Below are 13,349 nucleotides of genomic sequence, written 5' to 3'. Positions count from 1 at the left end.
TTTCGTTTTCCACAAAGCAGAGAGGTTGTGTTTTTAATCTCTCCTCAGCACGAAAGAACTTTGTCTTTTTGGTACCTTTGTATTTTACTTTTTTCAGTGATAAGAACCTAAGAACAGCCATACTGGGTCAGACCAGTGGTCCATCCAGCCTAGTATCCTATTTACAGAAGTGGCCAATCCAGGTCACAAGTACCCGGCAGAAACATAATTAGTAGCACAATTCCAGGAATAACATGTATAGAATATTTGTACATTTGGGAAGCTTGCCAGGTGCCCTTGGCCTGGATTGGCTGCTGTCGTGGACAGGATGCTGGGCTCGATGGACCCTTGGTCTTTTCCCAGTGTGGCATTACTTATGTACTTACTTACTTATATTTCACGCTACCAATCCCAGAGAAAACAGTGGCTTCTCCCATGTCCATCTCAATAGCAGGTTATAGACTTGTTTAAAACCCAGATACACTAACCACCATTACCACATTCTCCATCAAAGAGTTTGAGAACTTATTCTTTGAGTGAAAAAATTATGTCTTCCTGTTTGTTTTAGATTGAACAATTTTTATTGATGACAAGCTAGTAACAGCAACAATCAATATAGACAATATTAGAGTAGAAAAACAGAAAATTATAGTACAATACCATACAACCCATCATCAAGTTTTTATCAATTTTATTTCCCCCCTTCCCTTCCCTATTCACAATCACAGTATAGCGCAGTTGGTATCAACCCTAACCACCCAGAGAACCTCCATCAGATACAGCAAAACAATAATACCAAGAACAAGAGAGTTCTGTCTCTCCTCTCGCCCCTTCTCACAAATAAAAGGAGTCCCCTTAACAGAGTCAACCCTAGCCATTCCTACAACCCGTGTATTCTTCTCCTCCCCCTTTCCCTCCTGAAGATGATCGGAATAGGCTGAACTGAAAATGAAGAAGCAAAATGTGAACCTCCATGACAAAAATTACAAAGGCAAAGTATTAAGAAGTAGGCTGCGCACTTGAGGAGAGAGATGTTGTACAAATGGTTCCCATACCATCCAAAACCATTTCCTCCGCTTTGCTGTAGAACAAGCAGAGCGGGCCTACCAAGTTAATAATATCTGGACCGCATTACGTCAATGCCACTGATTAGGAGCATCTGTCTCAGACCAGGTCTGCAAGATACACTTCACACCCATCACACATGTTTTATAGAGAAAATATTGATGTCCCATTGAAAAGGAGCTCCTATAGATTTCCAAACCCTAACAGAAAACTGGAGGGGGTAAAACAAGGGGGCAAGGGGAAAAGGCTGTTTATATATGTTGAAACCTTCTGCTTAGTGTGCTGTGGCGGCTAAGAAAGCAAATAGAATGTTAGGTATTATTAGGAAAGGAATGGAAAACAAAAATGAGGATGTTATAATGCCTTTGTATCGCTCCATGGTGCGACTGCACTTCGAATATCGTGTTCAATTCTGGTCACCGCATCTCAAAAAAGATATATGAGGCATATTTTCAAAGCACTTTGGGAGGCTAAGTTCCATAGGTTTCTATGGAACTTTGGGAGGCTAAGTGCTTTGAAAATATGCCTCATAGTGGAATTAGAAAAGGTGCAGAGAAGGGCGATAAAAATGATAAAGGGGATGGGACGACTTCCCTATGACATTTAGGTTGTCCTTAGAGATGGTCGTCCCTAGAGTTGGTTGTTTCTGATTTTCAGCGATAATGGAAACCAAGGATGCCCATCTCAGAAACGACCAAAAGCAAGCTCTTTGGTCATGGGAAGAGCCAGCATTCGAGGTGCACAGGTCCCCCTCACATGCCAGGACATGAACCGGGCAACCTAGAGGGCACTGCAGTGGACTTCATAAATTGCTCCCAGGTGCATAGTGCCCTTACCGTCCGTGCTGAGCCCCCCAACTCCCCCCCAAAAAAACCCACTACCCACCGCTGTACACCACTACCATAGCCCTTATGGGTGAAGGGGGACACCTAGATGTTGGTACAGTGGTTTTCTGGTGGGTTTTGGAGGGCTCACATTTACCACCACAAGTGTAACAGGTAGGGGGTGAGTGGGCCTGGGTCTGCCTGTCTGAAGTTCACTACACCCACTAAAACTGCTCCAGGGACCTGCATACTGCTGTCTTAGAGCTGGGTATGATATTTGAGGCTGGCACAAAAGATTTTTAAAGATGTTTTTTTAGGGTGGGAGGGGGTTAGTGACCACCTGGGTAGTAAGGGGAGGTCATCCCCGATTCCTGTGGTCATCTGGTCAGTTCGGGCACCTTTTTGTGGCTTGGTTGTAACAAAAAAGTACCAAGTAAAGTCGTCCAAGTGCTCATCAGGGACGCCCTACTTTTTTCGATTATGGGTTGAGGACGCCCATGTGTTAGGCACGCCCAAATCCAGCCTTTGCTACGCCTCCGACACGCCCCCGTGAACTTTGGTCATCCCCGCGACGGAAAGCAGTTGAGGTCGGCCAAAATCGGCTTTCGATTATGCCGATTTGGGCGACCCTGTGAGAAGGATGCCCATCTTGCGATTTGTGTCGTAAGATGGGCGTCCTTCTCTTTCAAAAATAAGCCTGATAGTAACATAGTAAATGACGGCGGATAAACACCTGAGCAGTCTATCCAGTCTGCTCAATAAGATAAACTCATTTTACTTGGTATGTGATACTTTATATGTATACCCGAGTTTGATTTGTCCCTGCCTTTCTCAGGGCACAGACCGTAAAAGTCTGCCCAACGCTGGTCCTGTCCTAAAAGTTCTGAAACTAATGTTGAAGCCCCTTAAAATTCACATTCCAGCACATCCATATCTATTCAGCCATGATCAGGGTGCAGCCCGTAGAAGTCCACCCAACATTGGTTTTACTCTCCAGTTACCGGCTTCACCACTCAATGTCTGCTAAGATTCCATATTCCTTCGAAACAGGATTCCTTTGTGTTTATCCCACGCATGTTTGAATTCCATTACCCTTTTCATCTCCACCACCTTCCGCGGGAGGGCATTCCATGTATCTACCACCCTATCTGTGAAAAAGTACTTCCTGACATTACTCCTGAGTCTGCCCCCCTACAACCTCAATTCATGTCCTGTAGTTCTACCACCTTCCTGTCTCCGGAAAAGGTTCGTTTGCGGATTAATACCTTTCAAATATTTGAATGTCTGTATCATGTCACCCCTGTTTCTCCTTTCCTCCAAAGTATACATGTTCAGGTTGGCAAGTCTCTCCTCGTACGGTTTGCAACGCAAATCCCATACCATTTTTGTAGCTTTTCTTTGCATCACTTCCAGTCTTTTTACATCTTTAGCGAGATACGGCCTCCAAAACTGAACACAGTACTCCAAGTGGGGCCTCACCAACGACTTGTAGAGGGGCATCAACACCTCCTTTCTTTTGCTGGTTATACCCCTCTCTATGCAGCCTAGCATCCTTCTGGCCACGGTTGTCACATTGTTTCTTCACCTTCAGATCCTCGGACACCAACACCCCAAGGTCTGTCTCCTGAGTCGAGCTTCATTTAGCTAGTTGAGTTGAATTCAGACGGTCTAACATAGTAATATAGTAAATGACAGAAGTTGAAACCTGTATGGTCGTCTACTGCCGGAATTCTGCACTACTGCACAGTGCAGAATTCCCTAGCCACGCAGGATTCAGCCTTTTTGTGCAGAATCTGGCTGACTGGCCCCCCTGAGCCTCGGTGGGCCCTCCCCAGGCCTACCTTAACACTCCCTGGTGGTCTAGTGGTCTCTTCAGGGGCAGGAAAGAACCCCACTCTTTCCTGCCTGCTGCTGCTGCTCTCTAGCTGGTGCTCCACTTCTTCAGAATGGGCACCGAGACATCAAGCGGTAATCTCATGAGGTTGCTGCAGGAAGTCTCAGTGGCCATTTGCAAGAAGTGGTGGTACCAGCCCAGAGCAGCGATAGCGGGCAGGAAAGAGTCAGGTTCTTTCCTGCCCCAAAGAGGTACTCCCGATGCAGCTCCTCCTTATCACAACTCACTGGTGAATGTGAATGCAGGTGTGCGTGAGGGTGGATGTGGGGGTGGGTGGGGGCAGGCTGAAAACAACCATGGATGGTAGGAGGGGCTGGAAAAAACTATGGATGGTGAATTGGTGTGGCGGGGGGCTGGAAAAAACTATAGTTGGTGTGTGGATGTGGGGAGTGGCCTGTAAAAAAGGTGGATGCTGTAGGTGCTGGGAAGGGGGCTGGAAAAATGTGGAAGGTATCTGTGTACAGGGAGGGGGGCTTTTATATTGTTTAAATTATGACAAATAAACTTGGAGAATTTTGCACGTTTTTTGCGCAAAATTTTGATTTTTTTTGGTGCAGAATTCTGACAGGAGTAATGGTCAATCTAATCTGCACAATTGTCTGTGCATGGTATATGTCACACATTAAATGAAATATACTCTCCTTGCGCATTCTACACCTATGCCCTGCCTAGTTATTGCCTCCTAACACAAAAGGCATAATTTAGGGGGGTTATTTTAATTGCTGAAAAGGCCATTTTGTACAGTGGTGGTGGGGGAGGGGGGGATGGGGGGGGGAGAGTGAGTAATAGCCTAATGTTGCAGCACCAGAAGGCCTAGATTCAAATTTCATTGTTGTTCATTGAGGCCTTGGAGAAACAACATAACCCTCTGATGGCCTGGGGGTGCGCTGGCAACCTCACCCTACTTAAGACCTGCCATGGAAACCGTCCTACTTATGGCAGCCCCCTTAAGCCATTCAGAGCATGGTGCATGTGCACAAGGGACAGAAGCAACTTGAACCCTTTGAAATTCCACCCTTATTTATTGTAATATGATTATTCTAGTATTAGGAAATGCTTGAATTTTTTTTTCCTATTTTTACAGGCAATGTTTAGTCTGTGTATGGTTGAAAGTGGAGCAGATGAAGTGAACCTCCGTGGTGTTACCAGCCTTGGTTTAAAACAGGCCCTGGACTTTGCCTACACTGGACAGGTATTGTATAATCCATCACATACAAATGCATAAAACAAACCATGGGGGAAGTGCTGACCAGGGGTGATATTAAAAAAGGGACAAAGTCACTCGAGAATAAAGATGTTCTTATGCAGTAGTCAGTTTGTAAGTTTTTTAGTGATACACAGGAGGGATATAGGGACCATTTTACTAAGCCATGTAGGCGTGTACACGACCTAGGTGCGCCAATCTGGAGTTACCTCCCGGCTACTGTGTGGCCCAGGCGGTAATTTCGTTTTTATGCACATGGCGGAAACTGGGCGGTAATTGTCATTCTACGCTCGTAGGCAATTACCGCACGGTTACCGCATGAGACCTTACCATTAAGTCAATGGGTGGCGGTAATGTCTCAGACCAAACATGGACGCGCGACAATTTTTATTTTGCCGCACGTCAATTTTTGGCAAAAATTTTGAAAAAGGCTTCTTTTACAGGCATGGTGAAAAATGGATCTGCGCGCGACCAAAACACACGCCTACACTAGCGCAGCCCACTAGCGCAGCCCATTTTTCAGTGCACCTTAGTAAAATGACCCCATATACTTGTAAAACTGTAAACTAGGTGGCATGTCAGAATAGTAACATAGTAACATAGTAGATGACGGCAGAAAAAGACCTGCATGGTCCATCCAGTCTGCCCAACAAGATAAACTCATGTGTGCTACTTTTTGTGTACACCCTACTTTGATTTGTACCTGTCCTCTTCATGGCACAGACCGTATAAGTCCTAGCCCCGCCTCCCACTACTGGCTCTGGCACAGACCGTATGAGTCTGCCCAGCACTGTCCCCGCCTCCCAACCACCAGTCCCGCCTCCTACCACCGGCTCTGGCACAGACCGTAAAAGTCTGCTCAGCACTATCCCCGCCTCCCAACCACCAGCCCCGCCTCCCACCACTGGCTCTGGCACAGACCGTATAAGTCTGCTCAGCACTATCCCCGCCTCCCAACCATCAGCCCCGCCTCCAACCACCGGCCCTGCTACCCAATCTCGGCTAAGCTCCTGAGGATCCATTCCTTCTGAACAGGATTCCTTTATGTTTATCCCAAGCATGTTTGAATTCCGTTACCGTTTTCATTTCCACCACCTCCCGCGGGAGGGCATTCCAAGCATCCATTACTCTCTCCGTGAAAAAATACTTTATATATTTATATATATAGCTATATATATACTGTATGAAACAAGCTGTTTTCTGTTTCTAGATAATTCTTTTGCAAATTCTGCACTAACTATTGTAAAATAAGGAATTCTTTGGAAGTCCATGGTGCATGCATTCTGGTTCATAGACCAGAAGGTCATGAAAATTTGGCCTCTAATTGAAAAAAGGATAGAATTGTTGTAGCATCAGAATTGTCTTTTCTTTTTTCAGAGATTGGTGGCAGCACCGGTGGCTGGGAGGCGGGACTAGTGGTTGGGAGGCAGGGTTTGTGCTGGGCAAACTTCTACAGTCTGTGCCCTGAAAATGGCAGGGACAAATCAAGGTCAGGTATACATATAAAATAGCACATATGAGTTTATCTTGTTGGGCAGACTGGATGGACTGTACAGGTCTCTTTCTCTGCTGTCATCTACTATCCAGCTTATTTTCGAAAGAGATCGCCGGCCATCTTCCGACACAAATCGGGAGATGGCCGGCCATCTCCTGAACCCGGCCAAATCGGTGTAATCGAAAGCCGATTGTGGCTGGCGCCAACTGCTTTCCGTTGTGGAGCCGGAAAAACTTCAAGGGGGCATTTTGGCAGGGTACAAAAGGCAGGACGGGGGTGTGGTTACGAGATGGCCAGCTTCGCCTGATAATGGAAAAAATATGGCCGGCTCTGATGAGCATTTCACCGGCTTCACTTTGTCCATTTATTTTTACGACCAAGCCTCAAAAAAGTGCCCCAATTGACCAGATGACCACTGGAGGGAATCGGGGATCAGCTCCCCGTACTTGCCCAGTGGTCACCAACCCCTTCCCACCCCAAAAAAAAAAAAAAAAATTACACATTTTTTTACCAACCTCTATGCCAGCCTCAAATGTCATACCCAGCTCCCTGACAGCAGTATGCAGGTACCTGAAGCAGTTTTTTGTGGATGCAGTGCACTTCAGGCATCCCCCCCTACCTGTTACACTTGTGGTGGTAAATGTGAGCCCTCCAACCCCCCCCCCCCCCCAAACCCACTGTACCCACATGTAGGTGCCCCCATTCACCCCTTAGGGCTATGGTAGTGGTCTAGAGTTGTGGGGAGTGGGTTTTGGGGGGGATTTGGGGGGCTCAGCACCCAAGGGAAGGGAGCTATGCACCTGGGAGCTATTTTTTTTTTTTAAATTTTTAGAAGTGCCCCCTAGGGTGCCCGGTTGGTGGCCTGGCATGTCAGGGGGACCAGTGCACTACAAATGCTGGCTCCTCCCACGACCAAATACCGGGCCCGGTTTCCATTATGGCCGAAAACCAAAGCCGGCCATCTCTAAATCCGACAATCTCAACATTTGACCTAAATGTTGAGATTTAGCCGGCCCCAACCGTATTATTGAAAAAAGATGGCTGGCCATCTTTTTCGATAATACGGTTTGCTCTGCCCCTTTGCAGAGCTGGCCCTGAAGATGGCAGGCCATCTATTTGGCTGGCACCGTTCGATTATGCCCCTCTATGTTACTATCCTTATTTTCGAAGGAGAAGGGCGCCCATCTTCCGACACAAATCGGGAGATGGGTGTCCTTCTCCTAAGGTTGCCCAAATCAGCATAATCGAAAGCCGATTTTGGGCGTCCTCAACTGCTTTCCGTCACAGGGATGACCATAGTTCACGGGGGCGTGTCGGCAGTGTACCGAAGGCGGGATGGGGGCTTGGTTAATTCAGAATCATCTAAATTTCAGAAAATTATTGAAGACCACCTTGTTCATGAAGGCTTACCTTACAGACTCAACCTAAATTACCTCTTCTTGGTTTCAACAAAATTCATTGACCCTTTTATCTTGTATTATCTTATTATCTTTGCTGTTTTATATGATACCTATTTGATTACTATCTTACTATTACATTGTTTAATTGTACTTTTCTGAACTGTAGCCTACCTACGGTTATGTGTAAGCCACATTGAGCCTACAACTAGTGGGAAAATGTGGGGTATAAATGTGTTAAATAAATAAATAAATTTAGGCACATCGATTTGCAATAATAACAATTGGGTGCAAAAGCTGGCACCTTAATTTAGGTGCGTAGCCCCAATTGCACATGTAACCCTTATCCTATCCACGCTCCATCCTGAACCTCCCATGACCCTTCCATTGCTACGCCCCCTTTTCTGGGATACGCATAAAATTTAGGCATGGATCACGTGCCTAAATTTATGCGTGTACATCTTAATTGATTCCAATTCGCGCCAATAATTGCTTGCTAAAAAGCCAATTATTCACACTAATTGGCTCGTAATTCAATTAAGATGCATGCACATTTTGGCCACATGCCCAAATTTGTGCACGCATCTCGAGGCACCCTTTATAGAATTAGGGGGATGGTGTGCAACTGGAAGGGGTCTACACGTGGGCAGAGTATGGGCAGGACATGGGTGGCTCCAGGTTAAATGTAAATTATACAGTACTGTAAGCTATGTGTACCCTTGCCACGCATATGGGCCTGCAGTTATGCCAGTTCTATGGCAGTGGAACTGCACACGCCTAAACGTTAGGTGTGCCAATAGAGGGTTAAGCTACTTGTTCTATATCAGAATCTGGGCACTCAGATGATGTTATAGGATAGTCGCTCACCACACTGCAACAGGGAGCCTAAAAGGTGTCACCAATTTATAGAATTGCCACCATAGTGGATACCTGTTCCATGCAAGTCTATTTCCTGCATTTTCAAGTACTTGCCAGGTACTGTAATTGGAATCTTGCCAGGTACTTGTAACCTGGATTGGCCACTGTTGGAAACAGGATGCTGGGCTTGATGGACCTTCAGTCTGTCCTTGTATGGCAACACTTATGTACTTCATTGTGCTAATCCTGAAAACCTTTCTGACTAGGTGTGCCACCAGAAGATGGTTGGGAAGCACTGATCTACATCAATGGTCTTCCCACACTGCTGGAAGGATCTTCAACCTCAGGATTAAAACTAAATGACTTGGAAATCAAATACCTGCTATATACGGATGATCTGACCATTTTGTCCGCTACTCCTACAACCGAACCTAAACCTGCTAGAGACCTACTCTCCCAATCATGGATCCTACACGTAAACCTGGAAAAGACAAATGTGATTTTCCAGAGAAAGCCTTATAATCTGCAATACAAATTTAGATTCTTCCTAAATAAACGAGAAATTGAGCCTTCCCTAGAACGCACATACATACCTTGGTTTGAGATCAAGTTTTAAACTGGCTATAAAGACGCTACCAGACAGATTTTTTTTTTTTTGGTAGCTTGTAATACAGACTGTGTTTGTACCCAACAGCTGTGTTCATAACTGTAATAACAGATTGTTTTTCCCCATTCTCTGTAGATTCTGTTGGAGCCAGGTGTGATCCAGGATGTGCTAGCAGCAGGGAGTCACTTACAATTGCTGGAACTCCTCACCTTATGTTCTCACTATCTCATCCAGGTAAGGATTAAGTACCTAGCCTGTAATGAACCCTGGCTAGAATACATGCTGCTAAGGAAAAATGACATAAGCATTGCGGGTTTTTCTAATATGAGCACCTTCATCTGGCTAAGAGGTACTGTTATTAGACTGGTAAAGAGGACACAGTGATACCTAAATGTGGCTTTTTATCCATTTACCATCACCGGACTATATACATATTCACTTTACAAGACATCTATGTCCAAATTCATAAAAGGTGCCTACTTTAAGCCTGTTTTATAAAGGAAAACATAGGCACTTGTATGCTCCAAGAACAGGACCAAAGCTTCCAAATTAGTTCCTGGAGGGAGATTTGAGGCCAGTCCTGAATTTCCGATAATCTCATCCTGATGCATTATGGGATTTGCAGGACTGGTTTCAATGGGCAGAATCAGAGACTACAAATCCCACACTGCTTTGGACTGTACGTTTAAACCCACTACTTGATTATTGAAATTCACTGTATAGTAATATTAATAAACAGCAACTGCGTTATCTTCAGCTTTTGCAAAATACTGCTGCTCGATTGATTTATGGTTTGGGAAAATTTAGTGAAGTCATTCCTGCTTTGGAATTTCATATTCAATTTAAAAGTGCTTGTCAAATATATAAATGTATTTATGGCATGAACTCGGTAATGGTAGGGCATTTGGTACCATCTTCAGGTTTAAGAAGACATTTGAGAAGTAAAAAGAAATCTGACACTCGATATTCCGTCTATAAGGAAAATGAAATTGAAATCCATCTGGGAACATTCTTTTTTTAAAATTTTATTTATAACAAGTTTACACATATAATCAGGGCTTTTTTTGAGGGGGTACTTGGGGGTACTGAGTACCAGCACCTTTTCCATTGGCTGCTAAAATTGACCCATGGTCCCCAAGTTTTAATGAAAGAGCTCAGGCTCTACACACTGATTCTGCCTTGTCATAGGTTCTGTGACTGGTTGCAGGGGGCCTGGTTATTGTGGGGAGGGTCCCTCAGTGATTACCCCCACCCCTGAAGAGTGGCCTAGCATTTGAGTACCGGCACCTTTTTCACTAGAAAAAGTGCACTGCATATAATCAAGTATTCAACTTGTTTGAAAAGTGGTACATTTCACATCATATATTCAAATTTAAGTGGCAACTGATTGAAATGAAAAAAAAAAAAGAAAATTATTAAATTGAAATCTCCACTCAAGTCCACAATATGGGATTCAAGATGATAGAAAGTGGAATTATTCAAACAGAAATAAATTTCTAAGAACATTGATTTGAGAAGTTTACAGGTTACACTGTTCGGTGTTATAAATTTTCTATATCTAAGGGGAAGACGACATTTTCAAGTTTCCTTATTTTGCCTAGACACTAAAAAAGCTGTTAGCTGAGCTGGTTAAAAAAAAACATATTTAAGGGATTGGTATTTTACCACACATTTACAAGGAAATCTAAGAAAGAAAATTGCACCCAGCTGTAACACTGCTGGTTTCATCAAAAGAAATTGTCTTCGCCTCTTTTGTGTCTCACGAGAGACATCAGGAAATATCTGAATTTTTTGGCCTAGGAACACTTTGTCCTTATTTCTAAAATACATTTTCATTATCCATGACTTATCTGGTGGCAATGCCACCGTCACTATCAATGTTGTTGGAATAACAGGATCATTGTCCCAAGATTCTAGTATAGCTGATATATTCAAATCTTGCTTCTGGTTTTCTTGGTTTAATATTGGTAAATAATAAACCTGGGAAAAAGGTGGAATCATCTCTTCTTTAACTTCAAATATTTCCATTAAATATTTCTTTAACATGTCCCTTGGAGACTTAGACAATTGTCTTGGAAACTTTTAATAAACGAAGGTTGTTACTCCTAACTGAATTTTCCAGTGATTCCGTTTTTTTTCTCAGGGAAATCAAGTCTTTAACCATAATCTCTTGTTGAGTATGGAGTTTCTTTAACTTCCAAAGCCATATCACTATCCGTTTGCTCTAATTTTTCAACTTTAATGTCCAAAACTTTAGCTTTTTGTTCAAGAACTAAAATGTCCTGATTCAGTTTATTTACTTGTGGAGCAAACGTTTTTCCTAGACCCACTATCAAAGTCCATAGCGAATCTAACGTTACTTCAGCTGGTTTTTTTATTTCAAAGGAAAATTGTGTGGGCAGTACCTCTTTCTCCGAAGATTTCTCCAGTATCAAACTTTCAGCTTCTTCCACCTTCGATGGAATAGGTGTTCGTGTCTGAGACCTCAGCTCACATACAACCGGATCTATTTCCTCCCGGCTCTGTCCACTTGCACCACTTTGGGAAAGCAGATCCAGAGACGCCTCGGTTGGTGTGCTGTACCCCGCAGGTTGCGGGGGTGGTTCCCTTAAGTCGGGGCTGAGCGTCAGCTCGAGCCCAGGAGAAGCGTCCGGGCCTCCACTCACACCGGCGCTACTCAGCGGGCTGCCTTCCGACATTTGAAGTGCCAAAGTAGTTGGAATAGACGCTGCCTGAAGAAGTGTTCGAATGTCTTGAGAGGTAAAAACTTGCCGTTGCGGGGCTTTGGAGACAGGACGGCCCCGTCTTTTCGGCATGTTTGAAAAGTTCTAATTCAGAGAGCTGTGGAGTGTACCTGAATCAAGTATGTGGATGGTTAATATATTGTATTGTTCTAAGGCAGAAGTTGCAATAAAACTATAAATAAATTGAAAAAAAATGTTACCCTCGTACTGTATATACAATGATATAAATGTCTATATATAATCATATATATACGTGGGATTGGTGCCCCTAATTGGCAAGTATGCACATAAGTACAAGGCACTGTTCTGTAAACATGGTGCCCATTTCAGTTAGCATTCAACTGCAAATAGGCTATATCTGTGGGAACAGCATGGCCATGTGTGATACCCTGAGCGAGGGTTGCGGTTGGGCTGGTGAAATAACACAGCCAAAGGGGATATAAACAAAACACATGTTTAAATAACAGGATCCTGAGGCCTGTTACGTCACAGGCCCAAGAACATAAGGTGGAAAAACCTCTGTGGTTCAGTAACACAGTCGTAAGTGGGCTCTGGCTAGCAGGACCAAAACACAGTCTGTAGCTTCAAGAGATGCCACGTCCCAAACACAGTCCGTAAGCTATTGGTTCTTTTCTAAGTTCCAGGTCTGGCTCCTGCCAGACCTCAAAGCAAGGCATGTAAATCTCAGTTTAAGAAGCAAAAGTGGCTTCTCTCAGCCAGGTCATGATCATTGGGGCTTCAACTCTTCCCATCCTGGTATTTCTTAGCCTCAGTCTGGCCCGGTCTTTTAAACTCCCTGGTACTGACTCCGCCCCTCCTTGCTCACTCCTGGGGCGGAACCTGTGTCCTTAAGGTGGCTCAGGCTGTCTGAGGAACTATTCTTAAGGGTGAGGGACAGTGTTCTATAAACTCCCACATAGCATGTTATTATGTTACATTTTGTAGCTTCCTCATCTCAGAAAGCCCTGCAAGCTCTACTATTACCCGTGGCCAAATACCTCAAGCCTGCAGTTCACCTCTGAGCTTGGAGACAATTAAACTAACCTCGCCTCCAAAGTCCTAGACCATGGAGAGGAAAGAAAACTAAAAGGATTTTAGGACCCAGTAACCAGACAGATGGTAAGTACAAGTTACTAGTGGTTTATTTAAACACAATTTGGGGTATGGAAAATGTGATGTTCTTAACACATTAGGTTCTTTTGTAACATAAAAATACATTTAAACATAAGTTAATAACAGAAATTTTCCTAACAGGTGTAGAACAACAACAGCGAAACCAACA

General features: G+C 44.1%; 1 protein-coding gene across 1 annotated transcript in view; it reads left to right on the top strand.

The window, feature by feature from the left end:
• Window positions 1–13,349, top strand: part of KLHL32 (kelch like family member 32) — a 186,786-nt gene that overhangs the window by 14,216 nt on the left and 159,221 nt on the right. Inside the window, 2 exon segments of the mRNA XM_030195636.1 lie at window positions 4,847–4,954; window positions 9,459–9,557. Of these exon segments, the coding sequence (XP_030051496.1) occupies window positions 4,847–4,954; window positions 9,459–9,557 (207 nt within the window).

The sequence above is a fragment of the Microcaecilia unicolor genome, chromosome 3, assembly GCF_901765095.1.
Source record: "Microcaecilia unicolor chromosome 3, aMicUni1.1, whole genome shotgun sequence".
Taxonomy (NCBI): domain Eukaryota; kingdom Metazoa; phylum Chordata; class Amphibia; order Gymnophiona; family Siphonopidae; genus Microcaecilia; species Microcaecilia unicolor.
The sequence above is the reverse complement of the archived record's forward strand: the minus strand, read 5'-3'. Positions and strand labels throughout refer to the sequence as shown.